This window comes from Rhinoderma darwinii, chromosome 7, assembly GCF_050947455.1.
Source record: "Rhinoderma darwinii isolate aRhiDar2 chromosome 7, aRhiDar2.hap1, whole genome shotgun sequence".
Lineage (NCBI taxonomy): Eukaryota > Metazoa > Chordata > Amphibia > Anura > Rhinodermatidae > Rhinoderma > Rhinoderma darwinii.
This window is the reverse complement of record NC_134693.1, coordinates 137,027,525-137,052,474: the sequence shown is the minus strand read 5'-3', so window position 1 is coordinate 137,052,474 and position 24,950 is coordinate 137,027,525. Positions and strand designations below refer to the sequence as shown.

Below are 24,950 nucleotides of genomic sequence, written 5' to 3'. Positions count from 1 at the left end.
TGCAGTCGTTCAGGGGGCCTGCATTCGTTTAGGGGGCCTGGTCTGGGGGTCTGCAGTCGTTCAGGGGGCCTGGTCTGGGGGTCTGCAGTCGTTCAGGGGGCCTGGTCTGGGGGTCTGCAGTCGTTCAGGGGGCCTGGTCTCTGGTCTGCATTCGTTTAGGGGGCCTGGTCTGGGGGTCTGCAGTCGTTCAGGGGGCCTGGTCTGGGGTCTGCATTCGTTTAGGGGGCCTGGTCTGGGGTCTGCATTCGTTTAGGGGGCCTGCATTTGCTTAGGGGGTCTGCATTTGTTTAGGGGGCCTGCATTTGTTTAGGGGGCCTGCATTTGCTTAGGGGGCCTGCATTTGCTTAGGGGGCCTGTATTTAGAGGGTCTGAGGTTTATTTGTTTAGAGGGTCTAGTGAGAAAAGGGGTCTTATACACGACTTGTGATTCAACTTGCCTTAGCGTGGGGATGTGCCCCCCTATATAAATAATTGTTTCTCATTAACATCATTGCACATTGCCAAAATTGTTAACCATTTAAAGTCACCCCGATAAACTTATTATAGAAGGAGGGGGGGAACCAATTTATAAAGGATTAAATCAATCTGGATTCACTGCCGCTTTATTTCACAGGATGAGCCAGTCCAACTCTGCCCAGCTGCTCTACGTGCCGGCCTGGTGAATATTTACTGTGGTTGCTGCAGCAGCGTGCCAGGTTGCGCGGGCCTACTTGTTCCCAGACTATTTTTCTGCATGATACAAAGGGCTATCAGGCAGGTGCAACCAGGGCGGGGGGAGCGGAGGGGAAACTTGGCTTTCTGCAGAGGGACAGCAAATGACGCAGCTTGTAAAAGTGCAGATAAATAATATTTAGCGCTGCCATATTATCCTCTCAGCAGCGAGGTTAGAACTTGTAGCTATGCACACAGCAAAAGTGCTGATAATGAAGCACATTGGCCAGAGGGAGAAATGTCAACCTTGCCTGCCGATAGGGACGGCATTGTCCCTTGTAACGCCATTTGCTCAACTTCCAGATCGATGCAATGCAGTACTGTAAATCATCGCCGTGGCAAAAGAGTAACGAGCATGTCACCCTATAATTAATATTCATGTCTATATATCCTGCAGAGACAAGACCCTAAGTCGTCCCCTTCCGTCAATTCTTAACATTCTCTTCTGCAGTTGACAAGTGATCTTGATTGCCAACGTAGTTATCAAATACTTGTGGAAGCTATTACAATGCCCATGAGGGGGCACTCCGCTGTCCACAGACCCCGATCTTTCCAACTGCGTAATTGTGACAGTTCTTTAAAACAGAAAGCGTAGAATGAAAAGTGCCCCCCCCCCCAAATAGTGGCGTACTGCACTGCCATCAGAAAAACCTAACTGAATTTAGATTTTTTTTTTTTTTAAATTAAAGTGGATTTGTCATCCATGAAGCTTGGAGTGTCCCTTTAAGGGAACGTGATGCGTTACAGCAATGGGACAGATACCTTTCTTTTCATGATGTGCTGGCATTGCAGACAGGGAGGAGGGAAAGGATTACTACACTATGCCTGGCACCTATCCATAGATCCATCTTGCCATTAAGTGCTCTGTGACTATGAATACTGGGACGCGGGTAGGAGAGGTGGTGGTAGATGCCGTCACTAGACACCGCTTCATATATCAACACTGACGTGACGGGTGTGCGGGCAAAGGCTAAAAGGGTCAGACTAGAACACAACCATGGGTAAATGGAGATAAATATAAGCTTGACGTATGGTGACAATCTATGTGGAGTCAATTTGAGCGCTACATTAAAATCCCCCCCAATGGGTTTACTGTAATCAATGACATCATCATTACATCATTAAGTAAACAGGAAAAAGACAAAACCCAGTTGTCCATACAAGGAAGATGTGGTCCAGGGTCATATAGGGGTGCAGACGTCATAGTTGCACTCGGGCCCTGGTGTCCTAGGGTAGTCTTCTGTCACTTAGGCAGTACTATAAATGGCAAGTAATCTGTAACTATACAACATCATCTGCCATATAGAATACTGGTGTATTCTATGGCTATGTTCAACGGGGGATTTTGCTTGGCGGGATCCGCCGCAAAATTATTCCTGCCATCAGCTGGACGATTCCTACTCCCACTCTCTTCAGAGAAAGCTTAGGGCGGAACGCTTCTTTTGTCCGCTAGCTTAAAAAGATTAACTAGCGGGAAAAAGTAGCGTCCGTCTCCGATTGATGAATGGGAGATGGAATTTTGTGGCAGATTCCACCGTGTGAACATAGCCTTATTGGCAGAGGAGCCAGTGTCTCGCCCCCCGAATGAAGACGTAGGTGCAACTTGGAACCAATTTTGCATTTGGTTTCATGGATTCTTATGAAGTGACTTGATACTACACATGGCACAAAAGTTCATCTCCCAGGACTTCATGTTCCACATATGGCTAGAGCAAGGCTCACGTTGTCACGGCCCTCGCACACCTCATCGCTCCTCCAAAACTCTGCAGTTCCACTCAGATATGAGTTAATATTCTGCAGTGTTCCTGCTCCAGAAGAGCCTCCGAGCGACACAAGCTCATCCAGTCGGCGTTAAAAGAGGATGGCAGGAATGGAGTTTGGAGCTGGGAGGTGCGGTGATCCGTGAAATCACTTTATATCACTGCCACCAAGGGATGATAGATGTTGCCACAACAACCACAGCTCCCATCGGCCCCCTGACTGGCAGTTCAAAGGGTTTTAAGGAATGTGACTATGCGGCAGGGGAGCGAAGAAATTGGGCAATGCCAAAGGGTTAACATCAAAGTTCAAAGTACTAACTACAAATAAAAACGAAAAAGACAACAGACATACACAAGAAAAAAAATAGGAGCGCACATGGAGACACTCATTCGCATGAGTCCACAAATAAAATATTACTAATCTCTAATTTCGCCCATTTTCTGTTTTGATGCACACTTTGTTAAAGGGTTTGTCCGGTTTAGAAAACCGAATTCTGATTTAGGATCCTCATCTCTTGGCTAGAGTGCGGAGCGGTTACATAGATCGTCTCTCGCTCTGGAGGACCTGTCCTGTCCTGTATTACACAGACAACACATTGATATGGACACTGTAATGATTAGTCTCTCCTGTGGTGGTGCTGCAGGGAAATTGAGCACTTGCTGCCAGGTTTCCCCACAGATCACAGCTGATCACTGGGGGTCCCACCAAGTGACGTGTGTGTGTGTGTGTGTGTGTGTGTGTATGTGTGTGTATGTGTGATTATATATATATATATATATATATATATATATATATATATATATATATATATATATAATTTGTCCGTGGCCTATAGAAATGAATGGGTGCGCAATCTCATCCATAATTACCTGATCCCTGAAAACCACGGTCGTGTGCATGGGGCCTTAAAAAAGATGCTTTAAAATGGATCAGCATTGAGAGATCTTTTTCAAGTATAAAAAATATTTTATAAATTAATAAAGGGTGGGACTGTGACAACCTTTCATTAACTATCAGGACTAAAGTGAACCACCATACACTGGAGATTTTCGACAGCCAAAAATAGAGATTTAGACCATTTTCTACCAACGGACAGCAACTTTTTGTGACACGAACGAGCAGGACAGACGCTGACAGAAGATAGAAACGTGTGGGAAAGTTGACCGGCCATGTTGGATTTTTTTGGGTCCAGTCCTTCAAAAGTGTCTCATTCCGAACGACAGATCTGCATCCAATCACTAAAAGCCCAGACCAAGCCACAGATCAAGATCAAAGCAGAGATCAATCAGCGTTTTTTTGTTATTTTAACTTATTGCATCCAAGACGACCTTTACAACGAACATTGTTCAGAAAGTGACCCTCCGAAACCCCTGTATGGCCAGCTTAAAGTTTAAAAAAAAATTATGCAAAAAATGATCACTGCCGACCCCGAATTACTAAGTAAATTCAGGTGGGCAAAATCAGTAGGAGGGGTGAATGGCTGCCGGAAACCGTTAATGCTTCTCTTCCAAAGGGGAAAATTAGAGCGAACCAATGGAGGAAAAAAATAAAAAATCCAACATGGTTAATCCTCTTTCTACCTTGGCACCCCATATACATTGGGCTGTGGTGAGCGATGGGATTTGCCAACAAAAACAACGTCAATGGAATCTGTTTTCACTGTCGCCCCCTATTGGGCAATGCATTTGGTATATCTTGAATGAGGACCGGTGACAACTGCTCTGAAATAATTTAATTAGAAAAAATGTTGTCAGTTTTAATACCGATTCAGCTATTGGACTGACGAGCCGAATATCTTTAATGTACCAGCAGCAAATCCACATAGATCAGGGCCGTTGCATTGCATTTGCCCACGTGCCTCACCTCGTATTACCCGGAGAGATTGTGCATCAGCTCAATTTGTGTCTTTACATTTCTTTCTCGCTCTCTGGTTCCTGCATATGTAATAAAAAGAGCGCTGCTGCTGTTTACTACGTTCCTGCTTTGTCTCAACAAACTCTCTGGGAAATGACAAATACAGCTGCACACCAGCGAAAAACCTCCACAGCAGCGAGCGCTTCCTCGCCGTCAATAAATAATTACACTGACAATTAGCTCATTAAAATCAAACCGCCTCGTTAGGGATTCTCCAGCTAAACATTTATACTGATTCTTTGCCACGGAGGTTTGGGAAGGCAGGGGGCTAAGAGGCTGCCGAAAGGGGTGCAAGGTAGTTGTTCACTGCCTCGATACAATTTGAAAGTAACAGTTGTTACATTTGAACTTTCCAAGAAAATGAGTAGTCACAGCCACACCCCTTTCACAAGAATCACTGAATGGCTAGAGTTAACATGGTGCGTTTTCTTGTGTTTTGGTTGAGGAACTCCTTTTTAGAGACATGGGAATTTATCTACCAAAACAAAAAAACTGCATGCTAGAAACACAAGAAAAATGCACCATGTGAACCCAGCCTTAAATTCCTAATCTGCCACTATCTACACATATAAATTAAGAGACACAACTGTGTATCCACAGCCTTAAAGGGGCTGTCCAGGTTTAGAAAAATGGGTCTTTTCTTCCCCAAAACGGAGCCACTCTTGTTAATGGGTTGTATCTGGTACTGCAACTCATCCCCACTGGCTTGAATAAGTTGCAATACCATACAAAGCCTGTGGTCAAGAGTGGCGCTGTTTCTGGAGAGAGAAAAAACCAAACCCATCTAATTATGGACAACCCCTAGAAATGGTCACCAAGGCAGATTTCCGTCAGAGTATGGTATAGATCCGTCATGTCCGATCATGTCCTATCGAGTGGGCATCATCACAGCCAATAAATAGCCTAGGAATGGCCGTGGCAGGGAGTCAGGTCATGTGACCCTTCTCTGGGAAATGGATGAGAGGAGATTTCAGAGCAAAAAAAAAAAAAGAGATGGAGGGGGAAGCAAAGATGGGTGGCATATGTATTTTCCAGCCCCTGACTGCCACTTCCAGAGACTGTTTATGGGCCACAATTGCGCCCCTAGTGTATCATTATTGGGGCCTGTGTGAGTTGCCGTAATGTAAAATCCTGCATAGAATAACATAGCAGAACAAAAACAAAGGGACGGAGCGCCGTCACAGGAAGCGTCACCTCCCCTCAGGCGCTCGTGCAGACACAAGGATCTGTTTGGACATTTCTCAGGCACGGTCCTGCCGTCTGGTTTAAATTCCCCCCACATATCCACTACAAGTCCGCACAAGGACCTCTCCAATGACTGCATTATGCTTTCCACTAAGTCAACATGCAGCCTGCGAAGTATATTCAAATTCATTATTTGCATACAAAACGTGCTAGTCATGAATATTGTGATACACAGTTACGGATCTCCTGCGCCAGACGGACTGTGCTTGCTTTGTAATAACTTAAAGGAAACCTTCCAAAAGATTAAAAAGGCCCCCTAATGTGCAATAAAACCACTTTATATTTTGCTTCCAGGCCGAGATATAAGCCTGAGGCTGCACTACTGAGAGATTCTCATGACATGTCCCAGTCGGATTTCTGTCAGGTGCAATGGTGTCCTGGAGATCTGGTGTGGATCTAAATCACCAAATACATCAATATCTACATACTACCAGGGTCAGACAGTGGCAGTTATGTCTGTATACACGTGGACATTGATGTAGATGATATATGGCCATTGGGAGGTTTTGGATGGAAATGCTCTTTAGGCCGGTTCACACGTAGCGTAAGCGCTATGGAATTTCCGCAAAAGAATCCTGTGTGGAAATTCCGCAGCATTTACAGTAGCAGCAAAGTGAATAAGATTTAGAAAATCTCACACCCACGCTGCGGGGAAATGTTCTTAAATTCACCTGCGGTGCGGATTTTAAATCCGCAGAATGTCAATTTATGCTGCGTTTTTGTTGCGGGTTTTCCTCATTGAATTCAATGGGGATGTAAAACCTGAATCAAATAGAAAAAAGTGTTGCGATTCAGCTGCAAAAATCGCAACTCCGATAAAAAGCAGCCGATACGTACAACCCCAGCATTCTCATAACGACGCTTTCTTCTGTTCTCCTTCCAGGCCGGCCTCCTGGGATGACGTTTTTTCACAGGCCAATCACAATCTGCAACGGTCACATGGGCTGAGGAGTTATCCCGGGAGGACAGACTGCACGCCCACGGAGGGACGCGTCACCATGACTATGGCCAGGGTAAGTATGACATTTTTGGATTTTATTTTTCTAGCACTGCGTTCCGCAACGGAAATTCTGGCCGAAAATCTGCACCACAGAGTGGTGCGGTTTATTGGACAGAACGTGCTGCGAGTTCTAGGTCGGATACGCTGCGTAGTTTTACACAGCGTATCCGACCCGTGGGAATCCGGCCTTAAAGTGGCGCTACATGATGGAGCCACTTCTATGAGAGAACTGCATGAGCAGCAATGGCCTAATAAGGCTGGGTTCACACGAGCATGTTACGTCCGTACTGGACGGAACGTATTTCGGCTGCAAGTCCCGGACCGAACACACTGCAGGGAGCCGGGCTCCTAGCATCATAGTTATGTACGATGCTAGGAGTCCCTGCCTCGCTGCAGGACAACTGTCCCGTACTGTAATCATGTTTTCAGTACGGGACAGTAGTTCCACGGAGAGGCAGGGACTCCTAGCGTCGTACATAACTATGATGCTAGGAGCCCGGCTCCCTGCACTGTGTTCAATGCAGGACTTCCGGCCAAAATACGTCCGTCCATTACGGACGCAACATGGTCGTGTGAACCCAGCCTAAGATGTTCTCATCAGGTTCTCTAGGAGTGAGAAACATTTCGATTAGAATGTCGGACCATGGCGCAGGCGCCAACAGCAGAATCTAGGAGAAATTTGCAGCAGCTGATATTCTGAATGATGGCAGTCATCCATTGGAAATCTGTCATGAGCAATACTAAATACTTTCCCGTATAGACTGTGTACATGAATCTATAGGAGTGCTGTAATCTTGCAAAAACAGCAACAATCATATAAACTAAAGTATTCACACCCCCTCCCCCTACTGTTAAAAATACATATATTTACCAAGTGACCTACAAAACGAGATCTTGCCTAATGCGGCTGAACAGGAGGGTCTTCTGCTCTCCCATTCCGCCATCCTGATTATTCCTTCTCTCCACAGATTCCTTCCTTAGCTAATTTCCCAAGGGGGAGCCCGCTGAGTGACAACATAAAGTTAATAAATGATAATTAGTGCCAGGAGAGAGAGAGCGCCACACGGCTTTCGGTAAATCCCAGAGACCTCACTAATGATGTCCTAGCAGGGGGAGATTAATCCCAAACCTGGAACCCTGAATGTCCCTTCCCCACTGACAAGCCACGGGGAGCAAAACCCAAACAAGCCGATCTTATTAACGAGCTGGAGAAGGAGCGTGTAAGCAGCGAGACGGCCTGCTGTTAATTATCTCCGTACATGGGGGGTGCTTTATATATGCACAGGCCGGTGCGATATACACAACACTTTGTAGAAACCACAATCTGTAGCTTGTGTCACAGGTATCAATTTGGCGGTCAAAAAAAAAGGGACACTAACAAAGGCGCGACGTATAGGCGCAGGCACATTCCACCGCCGTTTTCTTGTTACCATGGACAAGTCTCTTTATTACAGTCCTGGATTGCAAGAAAGCAGAAACTCTGTGCTGGAACTGCCGTATCCTGCATTAGGGCTGGGCAATTAATCGAAAAATAAGCGAAATTGAGCAACTAACAGACGTCATGTTGCGCATTTCGGTTACTTGGGGTATAATGGTCCCAGTAAGATGGCCAATAGAAGATGAAGCAAGTGTGTCTACTGGGAAACTGGCAGGAGAGACAATGCCTCCCCTGCCAGAAATGTTCTTTAAGACTGGTGAGGGTCCCTCCTTTCCCCCTGCACAACCGAAACAGTTCCGAATAGGCCCGATTCAGAAGGGCGTTGCGCATCTCGGACGTGAAAAACGGGCGTTTTTCACGTCCGAGGTGCATCCGTGGTCTGCGTTGCATCACACATCCCCCATACACTACAGTCTATGGGGGATGAGTGAAGCGTGGAAAAATAGGACATTTCCTATTTTCTCACGGACCCTTCACACGGTCTGTTGAAACAACGCCCATGTGAACGGCCACATTGAACTATATAGGTTCGTGTGAATAAGGACTTATACTCTCCAGAATCCTGGGACTTTGGCCACATTTTCAAGATATTGGTATGGGAGTAGCACATGCATGGAGTATCGATACAGGTCATAGGGAATTACATTTTTGTATCATTAAGAATTTTATTTTAGTTTTTTAAATCACTTTGCAGAAAAATCTCCGTTGTCATCGTTCAGCTGCATGTCAGGCACCATTATCGCAACGAATGGTAAACTGCCCTAGAAACGCCTTCCAAGGTGTCCAATAGAGATGCAAAATAGTGTATTCCTGTTCTTAAATAGTTAACAGTATACCAGTCTGCCACAGCACGCCAGGTCCGCCTCTGGAGTACAAGGGCTTTTCCCGCTCGTCCTCTCGGCTCTGCCAGCGCTCGTGTAACAATTCCATCATTTGTCGGCAATATTGAATTAGTTAGAAAACCAAATCAGATCTGCGAGCGTTGAGCTCCTGCAGAACAAACTCCCCTTTAACATGTCAGACAGCTGTTACCTGCCTGGCGAGGAGACAGAAGGCTGCGGTAACCGCGTGCGGCAGGTATATGGCAAGGCTCGAGCATGCCCGCTCTTCGGACATCCTATCAATGTGTATCCCGTCACCCCATTACACAGACAAAAATAAAGCCAACTTCCAAAGGGTGTATCCAATGAGAGGTCAATCCAGTGTGTGTCAGTGAGAAACTGCATTCAATAGCAATTCCCCAACAATGTGGCATCAATAAAAAAAGTGTCTAATCTGTCTAGCAAAATGCGCCAAAATTATCATACAGCGTGCGTCAATCATTTGGCCTACTTTCTGCCTGTCCAGTCTAGTTTTAACTGGTCTACCTGTTCACATCCATGTTAGGTGTTTCCGTCACACATCTTTACGACAGTACCGGATACAATAGCGCCATTTTTTTCTGGTAAAACTACGGACACAAAGATAGAAACGCAACGGAATCCCATTAAGTCAATGGGTTCCGTCGTGCGCCGATGGTGTCCTTGACAAACTGACGCAGATGTGAACTCAGCCTAAAACAGAATTAATAAATCTCCCTCAGTTTTGCTCCGTGTTCAGCACTTTAAGTCAGTCTTATAGGGTGATATATGAAAGTAGGTTAAGGCTTTGGGGATTTTAGGGATTTCTGGAGGTGCAAACCATATACAACAATTTATAACCCTCCACATTGCCTATGGGGACTACATTCCCCAAGGTTTAGGTTATAGGGTAGAGTAGTCCAACCTGTGGCTCTTGAGATTTTGCAAAACTACAACTTCTAGAATGCCACGACAGCTTGAGAGACACAGGTTGGAGACCACTGTTGAGATAGAAATGGAGAGACCCATACAGTACAGAATATGGGAACCATAAATCCACAAATCCAAAAAGAGACAAAAGATAGACAAAGATGCCACCATTCACAAAGTCAAAAAACACCTGAACAGATACACTTGTAGAATAATTATATTAGTAACACCCTCAAACAATTATAATACCGTTCTCTCATATATTGATTATAGTTCTGGGCAGTAGTAAAGGAGAAGGAAATCTATAAAGGATTAGTTACTGCAGAAGAATCAATTAATTGACTGCATTAGTCGAGAGTTGGGTCAACAGGGAGATTGGAAGGGTGGTCCACGTAGTGGTGGTGTTAAAACAATAAAGCTCTGTAGATAGTAAGGGCCTGTTCACATCAGCGTTGGATTTCCGTTCAGGGGTTCCGTCTGAGGAACCCCTCAACAGAAAATCAAATGGAAACCTTAGCTTCCGTTTGCATCACCATTGATACTACAGGGGAGGTTCTTTTTTTGGGCTAAGCCAAAGTACAATATAACAAAGTATTTTTGGGGACAAGCCAAATGTAGCCATAGACTTTAGACCGTTGGCAGATCCCACCACCAATGACTGGATCTAGTTAAGATGTCTATGGGAAATCAAAAAGGTAGTAGATCAGTGACAGCAATAGTTACATAAGATCCACCCATCCTCAGAACAACTCTGCACAAACAAATCTAGTTATTCCGTATTTCAAGACGAGATTTTAAATTGATTTATTTTTAAAATCAGTGTGGGCAATAGCAAGCGCTTCCGATTGATGGACCGGAAGCCGCTGCCGGACAGTAAGATGACGACTTCCGGCCGCAGCTTCCGGCCATATGTTCAGGCACAAGGAATAGGAGCGTAGACCAGCGGAGGCAGGTCATTTATGTTCGTGTATGTGATGTGTCTATTATGTTCGTGTGATACTGTCTGCTGAGCCCTGTATCTAATCCTCCTACACTGTGCAGTCGCTCAGAAAATGGCGGCACACAGTGTAGGAGGTTTGAAGATTCAACCCCCTCCTTCTCCTGGCACCAGCCAGAAGAAGGGAGGGGGGATTGTGTGAGGACACTACAGGAGAGTGTGTCCACCCCAATTTTGGGAACTGCTCCCTCTAGTGCCCAGCACATGGAAATGTTATCAATTAGAATCTAATTTATAATATTTCCTGACTTGTGAAAAAATTAAAACAATGTGTAATCACTCAAATACTAATTGTTTAAGTGGAAAAAAAATAATTTCTAGCGACATTCCCTTTCAGGATGGAACTATATCATTTTGAAACATTTTGACAGGTCCACTGGAAGTTAAAAGGGTTGTCCACTTTGTGATTGGCTTACTGTTAATACACCCTTCTAAAACAAAGAAATTGTCCAAACTGTCCCACTGCAGGGAGTAATCTCGGGGGAAAATCTGGCAGTAAGTGTTCAATTTCCCTGCAGCGCCACCACAGGGGAAATAAAGTATTACACAGTGCCCATTCATAGCAATGTGTTGTGTGTGTAATGCAGGACAGGACAGGTCCTCCAGTGAGAGATATGCTCTTTATAACCGCTCTCCACTCTGCCCAAGAGATGAGGATTCTCCCGAATAGTTAAAAGATTTCTAAACTGGACAAACCCTCTAAGCAAATTAAACTAATATTCAAAGTATCCTTCAGCTTCCATTACAAGGACATTGCTTGTTTTGCTTCATTGTAATGAGCAGAACTTGTAAAAATGTTCCCTGGTGGATGTGCTCTTAATTATCCAGATTAGGCTTCTCAAGCATGATGAAAAAAAATCTACTTACCTGGTAAAACAGCTAAAAAGGTATACTATAAATAATAAATTTCTGGAAAGACGGGAGAGGCGAAGACACCACCGGGCTCCACCTGTCCCCTTGAGATATATACTGTGTGAGGATAGCGGGTGACACAGTGGGTAACCAGGATAAATAGTGCGCTCATTGACGGCAGTGATTTGCCCTCGCTCTAATCTCCGGCTATAAATGCAAGCTCCCAGAAGTCTGGTATTACTTAGATCTGTAGAAAGATTACTATGCCCGATCAGTCCCAGGAGTAAATTAAACTGGGCTGCAAATCACAAAAAAAAACATTGAAAAAGCAAATAAGGCTGAAGTCTTAACACTCGGGCCTCGGACTCCGCAAAGGGAAAAAAAAAAATCTCCTTGAGAATTATTGGAAAAAGAGAAGCAATTTACCGGCATCGCTCTCCGTTCCTCGGTAAGCTTTTACGTACAAGCTTTGGTTGGAAAACTATCAGAAGAGAAGATCATTGTTATCAGCAGAGATATGTACCATTAGATTGACTCTTTACAATGTGTCTACAACCCAAGAGCAATTTGAAAGCCGGGTTTAGTACGGATCACTAGGGCTTCGTTCACATCTGTCTCGGGACTCCGTTCATGGGTTCCGTCTGACCCTTTCCGTCAGGGGAACCCATGAATGGAATCCAAACTGAAACCCGTTTGCATTACCATTGATTACAATGGTGACTGATCCGGTGCAAATGGTTTCCATTTCTCACCGTTGTTTAAGGGTTCCGTTGTTTTGACGGAAGAAATACCGTAGTCAACTGCACTATTCATTCCGTCAAAACTACGGAACCCTTACAACACGGTGACAGACGGTAGCCATTTGCACCGCTTCCGTCAATATTGAAATCAATGGTGATGCAAACGAAAACCTATGGTTTCCGTTAATGTGTTCTCCTGACAGAAAGCTCAGACAGAACTCATGATCAGAGGTCTTGTTTTTAACATTTGTTTTACAAAAGTATTCCTCTGTTGGCCCGTACATTATATTGCTTGGCTTTCTGGGGTTCTTAAGAGTGGGCTACAACATTGGTTCAAAGCAATAAGATTTTCCACAACCATGCTGCAAAATGTTGAAAAACATATCAAAGGCCGTACATATGATGACTGATGGGGGTTAGATTTACTACGGTAAAACCAGGAGAGTCATGAGACAACAGTTTGGTTGACGTTACCGGTCTCAACCCTTGAAGGTCTACACTATTGTACTAAACAAGACCTACGAATGTTGATGTCATTTCTGTAAGACGGTCTTACAAAAAAATCGGATGGAGACTTACAAATCCAGCACTACCAGATACAACCATAATCTTATGACCAACATGGCACAACGAAAGGCTTAGATCCTCCACTTAGATCTCCTTGGCTGTACAATAGAAGGATTAGAAAAACATAGCCGCGTTTTTCCAAAACCAGTGCCATATTTTTCCATAGAATGTGTGTGGTTGAAGTGAATAGGTCTGAGCTACAAAACCATACAAAACCTATGGACAAGTGTGCTGCTGCTTTCGGAAGATAGTGGCCATGTTTTTCTAATCCTGGACAACCCCTTTAATTGTAAAGAGGGCCTAAGACCGTCTTGAATAGTTGGAGCTCTCCTGCAGGAATAAAGACGTCTAAATCCACGATGAGCATGGAGAGTCTTCTTCATTAATATCGTGGAAGGGAGAGACTAAAAAAGCTCATCTGAAAAAGTAGTATAAGACTGGTAAATAGGTCTAATTTAGAACATCGAAGATCATACATAGCAGCAGCAGACTTACCGAGTTGATGCAACCCAACTCCTTGTTCAAGAGCCAAGGCAGGGACAATTTCCCTTCACCCCTGTAGCAGGACTGAATGCGTTCCTTAATTTTGTCCTTGATCTTCTTTAAGGTGAATAGACAGAGAACAGATTCTTTGGGTGGTTTGACTCGATTTTTCTGCCCCTGTGAGAAGACTGTAAAAAGAATGTCTTCCCTTTCCGAGATGCCCAATTCTTTGGCCAGCCGTTTTCCAGGCTTACTCAGGTAGGCATCCTGTATAAGGCGATATTCCACACCATCCTTCATGCAACCTATAGGGAATTCCACATAAGAATAGAACTTGGGATCATCCACACAAAGTCGGACAATCTTGGATGTAAAGAACTGTTCTCCGGTAGAGTCGGGTGAAGTCAACTGCGTGTCCAGCTGTAGGGTCAAATAGTAGACAAACTGCTCACTGCTGAAACTGTATACATAGTATATATCAAAGGTGGGAAATTTGGACAAGGTATCAGAGGGAATTTTGAGCTGTGAAGACACAAATTCGTCCTGGTAGACAAAGCCAAACATTTCTGCATTCTCTTCACTGGACAAAAGTTTCCGACTGGAAAGAGTAGGAAAGTATTCCGACTTGCCATCAATAGGTGTTCCAACAAAAAGTTTGTTCTGCCCATTCAGAACCTCAATAATTACTCCAGACATTGTGCCAGATTCATTGACACTGGAGAGGTAGTGCTCTTTACGATGGTGGGGTTCTCCCAATTTGAAGAGGTCACCTAGACGTAGGAACTGGCAAATGCCCTGTGAGGCACTACCGCAGGCTATAAGGCGGTCCATTGAGTAGTCCACTAGCAGCAGCTTGTTAACATTATTAGTTGTGACAAGGCCATGAGGGCAAGACTGGACGCTAGGTGGGGGGTAACACTTTTCATTGTCATCCACAGGTCCTGTAACATGGGTGCGCAAGAGCGTCAAGTTGCTCGAAAGCTTAAAAATCCTGTTGATGGCTCCCAAATAAACTTCCCCAGTTTTATTGTGCACCACTAGATGGGTCAAGCTCCATTCACTTCCCGAAAAAGTTCTAAATGACTTGGCGGATCCATCCCCAGGAAGAATCCAGGAGCTCCCCAAAACTAAAAAGGTCCATAGATGTAAAGAAAGAGGTTTCATAACTTGAACCAACATTTTCAAAAATAATAATATTATAACAAAAAAATATTGCAAAGAAAAAAATAAATTAAAGGTTGGGGGGGGGGGGGGGGTTGTTAGAAGTAGGGGTTATGTTTCAAACTGTACTTCCACTGAAAACTTCATTTAGGGCATGGTCCTAACATTCAGCCAAGATATACCTGAAAAAAAAAAAAAAAAGAGAGACTAATTAGCATGAATTAAATTACGTTTTTGTTCATACTCTTAGGTTTAATTAGTAAAATGGTTCATGCACAAGTTGTACACAGCCGCAATACAGAACCCATCAAAATCTACGTGGCCCTACTTTTCTTCCGAATGCTCAATGCCATATTACGGAAGTATTCTGCCCTAAAAGTACTGCATCTCGGGTGGATCATCTCTATAATATGGTGCTATACGTAAGAACAGAGAGTGCCCATGTCTTAATACCCTCCGTACCGGATCCATATGAGGCCTTCTAGCCATTCTACTTAATTTGCTAGGCCAATGACCTAAAAAGTAGCAACGACCCCTTCTAAGGGCCTGATCACATCAGCGTTTGCGTTCCGTTCAACCTTTCCGTCAGTGGAACCGATGAACGGAAACTATGGCTCCCGTTTGCCTTACAATTGATTTTAATGGTAATGCTTCCGTTTCAGTGTGTTTCCATTCAGTAAAGTATGCGGTTTTTTTTCACGGAAACAATAGTGCAGTCGTCAGTACTTTTGTTTCCGTGAAAAAAACAAAAAACTGAAACTTTACCGACCGGAAACATTACCATTGAAATCAATGGTAACGCAAACGAAAGTCATAGTTTCGGTTCCTCTGACGGAGAGGTTGACCGGAACCCAAAACGCTAACAGGCCCTAACTTGGAAATGTGCTCACAATTGTCACTTAATTTCCTGACACGATTACGAATACTAATTTTTTTTTTTTATCTATCAACGAGGAAAATTAATGAGTGCAAAGAAATACCATATGTGCTCCATCCTGAGGCATCATGGGATGAACATTCGGAATAAAAATGTATTTGTTTGCCGTATTATGATTTATATTAATCCACCAGCTGCAGGCTACCTCACGAAGATTACCAGGGTCAGCCAGGACTACCCTAAACCACCAGAGAAGCTTTACTGAACGTGTCCCCTTTAATTGCAGCAACTCTGCTGGGCCTCATGGGCCTTATTGCGGCTGGGGCCCGAACCCATTGGCGGATTCTCCTGTTCTCCGACAGGCCAAATCTTACATGACTGGGATGAAAAAACCTGCATTTTCCGAACTCCAGCGCGAGGAAGAAACCGTTCCGCTGAAGTGTATACATTCCAAGTACACAGAACGCAAAGCGAAATTTATCAATGTCTACCCTCCATTCCCCCCTGACTACAAAAACAAACCAGCGCAGTCAGCCGGAGCTGCAAGAAGAGCACGGAGTCTGTACTGTGAACAAGAGCTTCCTGCCCGGAAAGTACACTGTCCTCACAGACATCCATCCTACAGGCCGCGAGGACGGGTTCCTCCAATTGTTTCAATCGCCAACTACAGATATGGAGAGCATTTGCGTTAACCCATTAGGAGGAAGAAAAACAGAAATAAAAACTACAAAAGTAAAAAATATATATATTTTTTTATAATAAATTAGATTCAAATTTTTGCAATTTTATTTTTTTCCTCCTAAAAGGGAACCGAAGTTGCGACCACAATTTTCACAATTTACTTGGGTCAAAAGGCAGTATTAGGCCTCATGCATGCGACCGTAAGGGTTTTTACAGTCCACAAATACGGATCCAACGGCTACACATCCGTAGCAGTCTGCGGAAGAGCCCACGGACTTCTATTGGCGAGTCTGTGCCGCAATTGTGGAGAATAGGTCACGTTCTATATTTTGCGGATCATTTCTATGGCCCGGACATAGATCCGTAAATATACGGAAAGGTGTCTATGGCCAAAAGAAATGAAAGAGTCCGCAAATTCAGCTGTAATTATGCACTCGGTAATTACGGATGAAAACTACGGTCGTGTGCATGAGGCCTTACCATTCATGCACATATATTGCAACATGAGGTTTAGGAAATTCTCACAATCCTGTAGCCAAACCCATGGGTGCAAATCGCTGCACAAGATGTACGCTTCTAGTATATACAATATACGCCATATAGCATATTCATAGGGCGTCAGAAGCGTAAAACACAAATCATAAAAGGACATGGTCACTTTAAGAGCCCGGAAAAAAAAAAGTCAGAGCGTTAGACGAGCATATTATACTTGTGAGTGGTCGGCGTATAAGTCATACGGGACGCAAGTTCGCACAAGATTTTATACCAATCTATATTGGGCCTGTAGGGCTACTGATTCCAGCATGCCCCGAAAACCATCTTGAACTTCGACAACCTTTAATATTCCATAGGTTGCCAGACTGCAAAAACTTGTCTTGGAAGTTCAGCTGTGGCATCTAAAACGGTAGAGAAGGGCGACAGTCGCAATGTTTTTAGACATTGAAAGCCATGCTGGTGCTTGTAGTTCTACAACAGCGCTAGAAATGCCTACATTCATCACGCCATAACAAAACCCCAAACTAGCCATTCATCCGTACTGGGTCTGAACACATTGGGGGAGATATAGGAGAAATTGCCATAGAAACCAATCAGGAAGCTGCTTACATTTTTCAAAGGGCTTCTGAAAAATGAAAGGTGGAAGCGGATTGGTTGCCATGGACAACTGCTCCACTTTCCTTTGCACCAGTTTTGATAAATCTCCCTTATTGGGTCAAATGCTAGAACTGAAATTTATCGTTCCAAAGCACCAGGATCTGGCATTCACTAAACGTCAACCCCGATCAGTCGCCACTCCAGCTTAAGGCCTAAAATTAAAACCTCATTGCTTCAATCACAAAATAAATGATGTGAATTGGAGCCGGGATTTATGAGGAGTTCAGGATTCTCTGAATTACATTTGAAATATTAAATCACACGAAGCAGACTGTAATTCTGAAGGAAAGTGAAGTATTTTAATACCAAATCATTTCCCCATCAGCATCGCTCAGGCCTCTAACATCCCGCAGATAGAGAGAAATGATTGAGGACAGGAGACGTACGTGGAATGGAACTTTCTATAACTGGGATGGGTTTACTGGGTAAAAGGCGCCAGGCAAACAGAAAACATAAAAAAATAAAAGATAAACGGCATCGGAGCAGCGTCTTAAAGGGGCAGCCTGCCAATTAAATTTCTTGCTCTCTAATCAGGTGACATACCTGAAATATTGGGATCTAGTGCAACTGCTAAAGTACAGAATAGCATTCAGAGTATGGTACCCATGCCGTGCGGTCCGCTATGGTGGAGTAAAGGATAATGACTGGAGAGACCCTTCGGACATCTGGAATACCCCTTTAACATTTTATTTCTATAGTGTAGAAACAAAGTGTAGGATCTCACATTACCAGCCATGCTCGGCCTTCCCATTGAGAACGATATAAAGCGCGCAAAAGAGACCGCTGTGCAGACCTCCCCATCACCCCGCACGGTTTCGCTCTGAGTGGAGGGAGAGGACGACGTAAAAAAATATATATATATATGTGTGTCACTTGTCAGAAAGCAAGATGTGCCTTTGAGAGACAGCAGCCTGCAGGCAAGTATAGACAGGCTGCGTACTGGGGACGTAACAGGCAATTATATGAGGATCTGCAGAAAGTCAGAACCTGCTAAAGGCTAATCAATTGTGCAATGCATTATGGGAGGCGGTGTATGGTCGTCAGTGGCAGCATGGTGGGTCACCACTGTGGAAAACGGTGGAGATTTGTTTTGCTAGAAAAATATATATTGTGTAATTAATCGTATAAATAGCAGAGTCAGACCCCATCCACACAGACGTATTATGGCTGAGCTGTAGGCAACCTCAATAGGGCACCCAAAGAAGTGCATGTGCCAGCGTACAGCCTGGACCGCCTACTTACAGCTTATAGAAGGCACTTCGGAGGCGTTCTCGACTACAGTCAGACTGATTTTTTTATTTAAACGGGCACTTCTATTCTAGTACATAGGGGGCAGTATTATAGTAGTTATATTCTTGTATATAGGGAGCAGTATTATAGTAGTTATATTCTTGTATATAGGAGAAGTATTATAGTAGTTATATTCTTTTATATAGGGGCTGTATTATAGTAGTTATATTCTTGTATATAGGGGCAGTATTATAGTAGTTATATTCTTGTATATAGGGGCAGTATTATAGTAGTTATATTCTTGTATATAGGAGCAGTATTATAGTAGTTATATTCTTGTATATAGGAGCAGTATTATAGTAGTTATATTCTTGTATATAGGGGCAGTATTATAGTAGTTATATTCTTGTATATAGGAGCAGTATTATAGTAGTTATATTCTTGTATAGAGGAGGCAGTATTATAGTAGTTATATTCTTGTATATAGGGCAGTATTATAGTAGTTATATTCTTGTATATAGGGGCAGTATTATAGTAGTTATATTCTTGTACATAGGGACAGTATTATAGTAGTTATATTATTGTATATAAGGGCAGTATTATAGTAGTTATATTCCTGTATATAGGAGGCAGTATTATAGTAGTTATATTCTTGTATATAGAAGCAGTATTATAGTAGTTATATTCTTGTATATAGGGAGCAGTATTATAGTAGTTATATTCCTGTATATAGGGGGCAGTATTATAGTAGTTATATTCTTATATATAGGGAGCAGTTATAGTAGTTATATACTTGTATATAGGGACAGTATTATAGTAGTTATATTATTGTATATAGGGGCAGTATTATAGTAGTTATATTCTTGTATATGGGGGCAGTATTATAGTATTTATATTCTTGTATATAGGGGCAGTATTATAGTAGTTATATTCTTGTATATAGGGAGCAGTGTTATAGTAGTTATATTCTTGTATATAGGGGGCAGTATTATAGTATAGTTATATTCTTGTACATAGGGGGCAGTAGTGTAGTAGTTATATTCCTGTATATAGGGAGCAGTATTATAGTAGTTATATTCTTGTAAATAGGGGGCAGTATTATAGTAGTTATATTCTTGTATATAGGTGGCAGTATTATAGTAGTTATATTCTTGTATATAGGGCAGCATTATAGTAGTTATATTCCTGTATATAGGGAGCAGTATTATAGTATTTATATTCTTGTATATAGGGGCAGTATTATAGTAGTTATATTCTTGTATATAGGGAGCAGTGTTATAGTAGTTATATTCTTGTATATAGGGGGCAGTATTATAGTATAGTTATATTCTTGTACATAGGGGGCAGTAGTGTAGTAGTTATATTCCTGTATATAGGGAGCAGTATTATAGTAGTTATATTCTTGTAAATAGGGAGCAGTATTATAGTAGTTATATTCTTGTATATAGGGGGCAGTATTATAGTAATTATATTCTTGTATATAGGGGGCAGTATTATAGTAGTTATATTCTTGTATATAAGGGCAGTATTATAGTAGTTATATTCTTGTATATAGGGGGCAGTATTATAGTAGTTATATTCTTGTATATAGGGCAGCATTATAGTAGTTATATTCCTGTATATAGGGAGCAGTATTATAGTAGTTATATTCTTGTATATAGGAGCAGTATTATAGTAGTTATATTCTTGTATATTGGGGGCAGTATTATAGTAGTAATATTCTTGTATATAGGGGCAGTATTATAGTAGTTACATTCTTGTACATAAGGGGCAGTATTATGGTAGTTATATTCTTGTATATAGGGGCAGTATTATAGTAGTTATATTCTTGTATATAGGGGGCAGTATTATTGTAGTTATATTCTTGTACATAGGGGGGCAGTATTATAGTAGTTATGGCTACAGTTCCGTCTGTAAATATTATTATATTGGATCTGGAACTCTTAACCTCTCAGCTGGAGAGTTTGTATACAGTCACGTTGCCATAAGCTTTACATGACAGATGTAAGGCTTAATCATATTTCATAACCAGCGTCCATTAAACTGATTTCCTGAAAGTCCTTTCAGCCAATTAAACACCCAGAAATTCTCTGGCGCTCAGCCCTAAAACAAATATATTATTTCATCGCCCCCAAAAAATTGCAGTTATTTGTGTTCGGGTTTAATTATGAAATGTAATTTTGTTTGCAGGATCGGGAACAGGATCTGTGATTAGAAAACAATCAGCCCTATAAAATTATTATATAAATAACAAGGAAGCCTCGTGTAACAAAGGATTACATGAGCCGTGGCAGTCCGGGGACCGCACTACAATCACATTCATTTCCTGTATTAGGGCTTATTCTGGGTCAGTCAAGGTCACGATTAGAACCACAGCCGCCTGCTGCTCATGTACACAGTGTGGGCAGCAGAAAGCAAATCAAAGAAAAATTAACAACAAATATTAGCCTAAATAATGGCTTAAATAAAATAAAATAAATTTATATTATGATATCGTCCATCAAACATATCAGTGAGAGGGGTATAACAGCTGGGATTGCCAGTGAAATCTAGACCAGACAAGTTCGACATACCCTGCCAACTCCCCATCATAACCAATGGGCGTTTTAGTAACTTACATTACGATTATTGGGTTTACTTCAATCAATTAATCAATCAAGAAAAAAACCCCGAAAAAAACTAATTTCTAGGTCATTTAATAAGGGAAGTCGTTTAAAGTCTAAAAAATACCTTCTCCTATCCGAACAAAAGTCCCGGTAGCAAAAAAAACCAAAACAAAACAAAAAAACATCAAAACCGCTAATGTAATCGAGTTCAAATAGTCCCTTGTAGGGCCACCCCATAACTGATCAATGCAAATCAATGGAGAACAGAAAGCATTCCTAGAGAAACAAGGAGCCGGTGAAGCGTTTCATTATATTCTCTGGATATCGCTCGGAAGTCCGCGGCCAAGGGAAACAAACCGTAAATAGATCATGAATTCCTGGTGATGTCCTCCGGAACAGGGACAGTTTCCTGCTTATCCGGGATCAACAGGCAAAAATAAGGACGACTCAACAAAGTCAGGATCAACTTCTGAAAACAGGTCATAAGGCTTCTGAACTCCATCACCATCTACCAACTTGATGGTCCAACTAGATCTTCCTCCACAAAGCAAAGATCACGACCATTAAAAGGAGCGTTAACCAGCTTATAATAGTGTGGCTGCGTTATAAGAGAATCGGCTGATATAAGAAAGGCACCTATTAAAACACACTACAGTCAGCCTCTTCCAGACTACATGGCTGATAATAGGGAACAATAGATTGTATTGAATTGCACTGGATTGGGTCGCAGGATAGCTCATCTATACTGCAGAGCTGATAGCTCCTCTATACTACACCACACAGGAGAGCTGACAGCTCCTCTACACTACACCACACATGAGAGCTGACAGCTCCTCTATACTACCCCACACAGGAGAGCCGACAGCTCCTCTATACTACACCACACAGGAGAACTGACAGATCCTCTATACTACACCACACAGGAGAGCTGACAGCTCCTCTATACCACACCACACAGGAGAGCTGACAGCTCCTCTATACTACACCACACAGGAGAGCCGAGAGATCCACTATACTACACCACACAGGAGAGCCGACAGACCCTCTATACTACACCACACAGGAGAACCGACTGCTCCTCTATACTATACCACACAGGAGAGCCGACAGATCCTCTATACTACACCACACAGGAGAACCGACAGCTCCACTATACTACACCACACAGGAGAACCGACAGCTCCTCTATACTACACCACACAGGAAAACCGACAGCTCCTCTATACTACACCACACACGAGAGCCGACAGCTCCTCTATACTACACCACACAGGAGAGCCGACAGCTCCTCTATACTACACCACACAGGAGAGCCGACAGCTCCTCTATACTACACCACACAGGAGAGCTGACAGCTCATCTATATTACACCACACAGGAGAACCGACAGCTCCTCTATACTACACCACACAGGAGAGCCGACAGCTCCTCTATACTACACCACACAGGAGAGCCGACAGCTCCTCTATACTACACCACACAGGAGAGCCGACAGCTCCTCTATACTACACCACACAGGAGAGCCGACAGCTCCTCTATACTACACCACACAGGAGAGCCGACAGCTGCTCTATACTACACCACACAGGAGAGCCGACAGCTCCTCTATACTACACCACACAGGAGAGCCGACAGCTCCTCTATACTACACCACACAGGAGAGCCGACAGCTCCTCTATACTACACCACACAGGAAAACTGACAGCTCCTCTATACTACACCACACAGGAGAGCTGACAACTCCTCTATACTACACCACACAGGAGAGCTGACAGCTCCTCTATACTACACCACACCACACAGGAGAACTGACAGCTCCTCTATACTACACCACACAGGAGAGCTGACAACTCCTCTATACTACACCACACAGGAGAGCTGACAACTCGTCTATACTACACCACAGAGGAGAGCTGACAGATCCTCTATACTACACCACACAGGAGAGCTGAAAGATACTCTATACTACACCACACAGGAGAGCTGACAGCTCCTCTATACTACACCACACAGGAGAGCTGACGGATCCTCTATACTACACCACACAGGAAAACTGACAGCTCCTCTATACTACACCACACAGGAGAACTGACAGCTCCTCTATACTACACCACACAGGAGAACCGACAGCTCATCTATACTACACCACACAGGAGAGCCGACAGCTCCTCTATACTACACCACACAGGAGAGCCGACAGCTCCTCTATACTACACCACACAGGAGAACCGACAGCTCCTCTATACTACACCACACAGGAAAACTGATAGCTCCTCTATACTACACCACACAGGAGAGCTGACAGCTCCTCTATACTACACCACACAGGAGAACTGACAGCTCCTCTATACTACACCACACAGGAGAACTGACAGCTCCTCTATACTACACCACACAGGAGAGCTGACAACTCCTCTATACTACACCACACAGGAGAGCTGACAGATCCTTTATACTACACCACACAGGAGAACTGACAGCTCCTCTATACTACACCACACAGGAGAGCTGACAGCTCCTCTATACTACACCACACAGGAGAGCTGACAGATCCTCTATACTACACCACACAGGAGAGCTGACAGATCCTCTATACTACACCACACAGGAGAGCTGACCGCTCCTCTATACTACACCACACAGGAGAGCTGACAACTCCTCTATACTACACCAAACAGGAGATCGGACTGCTCCTCTATACTACACCACACAGGAGAGCTGACAGCTCCTCTATACTACACCACACAGGAGAACTGACAGCTCCTCTATACCACACCACACCACACAGCAGAACTGACAGCTCCTCTATACCACACCACACAGGAGAGCTGACCGATCCTCCATATTACACCACACAGGAGAGCCGACAGCTCCTCTATACTACACCACACAGGAGAGCTGACAGCTCCTCTATACTACACCACACAGGAGAGCTGACAGATCCTCTATACTACACCACACAGGAGAACTGACAGCTCCTCTATACTACACCACACAGGAGAACCGACAGCTCCTCTATACTACACCACACAGGAGAACCGACAGCTGCTCTATACTACACCACACAGGAGAGCTGACCGATCCTCCATATTACACCACACAGGAGAACCGACAGCTCCTCTACACTACACCACACAGGAGAGCTGACAGCTTCTCTATACTACACCACACAGGAGAGCTGACAGATCATCTTTTGTTGACAGATGACAGCAGCAACTTTTGACGCCTTCTCAGAAATGGTGCAGATCATGGCCATTGGCAGTTGCCATTATTAATAATAATTTTTTTGCAAGATTATTTATATAAGTCCCGGTGCCGTTACTTTGCTCTATGGTTTTTGTAGATAGATATATATATATTCCAGGCTCATGCCTCGCAGCTCTGCTGTACGATATATAATACACAACTATTCTATTCACATCTCGAAATGTCTTCCATCTTTTCCACAAGTGGGATAGGCAGGCGTGTGGGAACATACAGGTAGCACAATCTTACAGGTGCAGCAGCTCGGTCACCACACCCTGCACATACTCCACAGGCAGCAGATTCATAGAAAACAATTGTTATATAATTAGGCTGGAGCTAGTATGTTAATGACTACATTTATTGTGCACAGCCGCCGGCAATGAAAATGAGCGCTCTACGTGTCTCTGGGGATTGCCCAATTTTGTGATTTGCAGTTAGTTGTGAATCAGAAAAAGGAACGTCTTATAAATCACTGCTGCAGGTAACGGTCAATAATATGCACCATATAATAGAAGACCAA

The 24,950-nt window shown here is 43.4% G+C and overlaps 1 protein-coding gene across 3 annotated transcripts in view; it reads right to left on the bottom strand.

The window, feature by feature from the left end:
* PLXNA1 (plexin A1) overlaps positions 1-24,950 on the bottom strand; it is a 288,333-nt gene that overhangs the window by 238,742 nt on the left and 24,641 nt on the right. For all 3 annotated transcript variants that reach the window (XM_075831799.1, XM_075831801.1, XM_075831800.1), the window contains exon 2: positions 13,490-14,820. In XM_075831799.1, coding sequence (XP_075687914.1) covers positions 13,490-14,656 — 1,167 coding nt within the window. In that variant the 5' untranslated portion in view covers positions 14,657-14,820. The remainder of the gene's footprint in view (positions 1-13,489; positions 14,821-24,950) is intronic.